The following is a 546-nucleotide window of genomic DNA, read 5'->3' as shown; positions in this document are numbered from 1 at the left end:
CGGCCCGCCCCGGCCCGCCGCGCTCCGCACCCTGCTGCCCAAGGCTCGCGTCGCCGCCGGCGCCGCGCCCCGCACCGAGCTCGTGCTCAAAGGTGAGCGGGGCCCTCGGCTGCCTGGCGCTCGCCGCTGCAGTTCTGCCTCCCTTCCCTCCAGCCGCCCTTTGTTATTTATTTCCCTTTAATAAGGGAAGTTTTCTTTGTCAACAGTCACATTGATCCCAAACCCGCGAGTCATTCAGGATCTGCTACCGCCTGGCAAGCATCCTCCCTGGCTTCCAGATCCTTTGGCGGGCATCCTAAGTGCGGGCCCAAGCTTGGAGACTTGGGGTTCGGATGCCCCTGAGTTTCACTGTATGGCTGCCGGCATGGGCAATACATGGTGGGGGAGGGGAATGCCTCCATGAGACTGGTGGCCACTGCCAGCTTCTGCAGGCGGTTGCCGCTCGCTCTTTGCTCGCGACGCGGCTGCACGTGGTCCCCACTCTCTGCCACCCACAGAGTAGACAGCAGCTGCAGCCAGTCCCTGCACGCCACCCCGCTGCAGCCG

The 546-nt window shown here is 64.7% G+C and overlaps 1 protein-coding gene across 1 annotated transcript in view; it reads left to right on the top strand.

Annotated features, from left to right (window-relative positions):
* Window positions 1–16: 16 nt before the first annotated feature.
* TRMT44 (tRNA methyltransferase 44 homolog (S. cerevisiae)) overlaps window positions 17–546 on the top strand; it is a gene marked incomplete at its 5' end in the record, with an annotated part of 33,659 nt that continues 33,129 nt past the window's right edge. The window contains one exon of the mRNA XM_019552566.1: window positions 17–92. Coding sequence (XP_019408111.1) covers window positions 17–92 — 76 coding nt within the window. The remainder of the gene's footprint in view (window positions 93–546) is intronic.

This window comes from Crocodylus porosus, unplaced genomic scaffold (genome assembly GCF_001723895.1).
Source record: "Crocodylus porosus isolate Cpor-Errol unplaced genomic scaffold, CroPor_comp1, whole genome shotgun sequence".
Taxonomy (NCBI): Eukaryota; Metazoa; Chordata; order Crocodylia; family Crocodylidae; genus Crocodylus; species Crocodylus porosus.
Note: the sequence above shows the minus strand (reverse complement) of the source record. Positions and strands in the feature narration are given on the sequence as shown.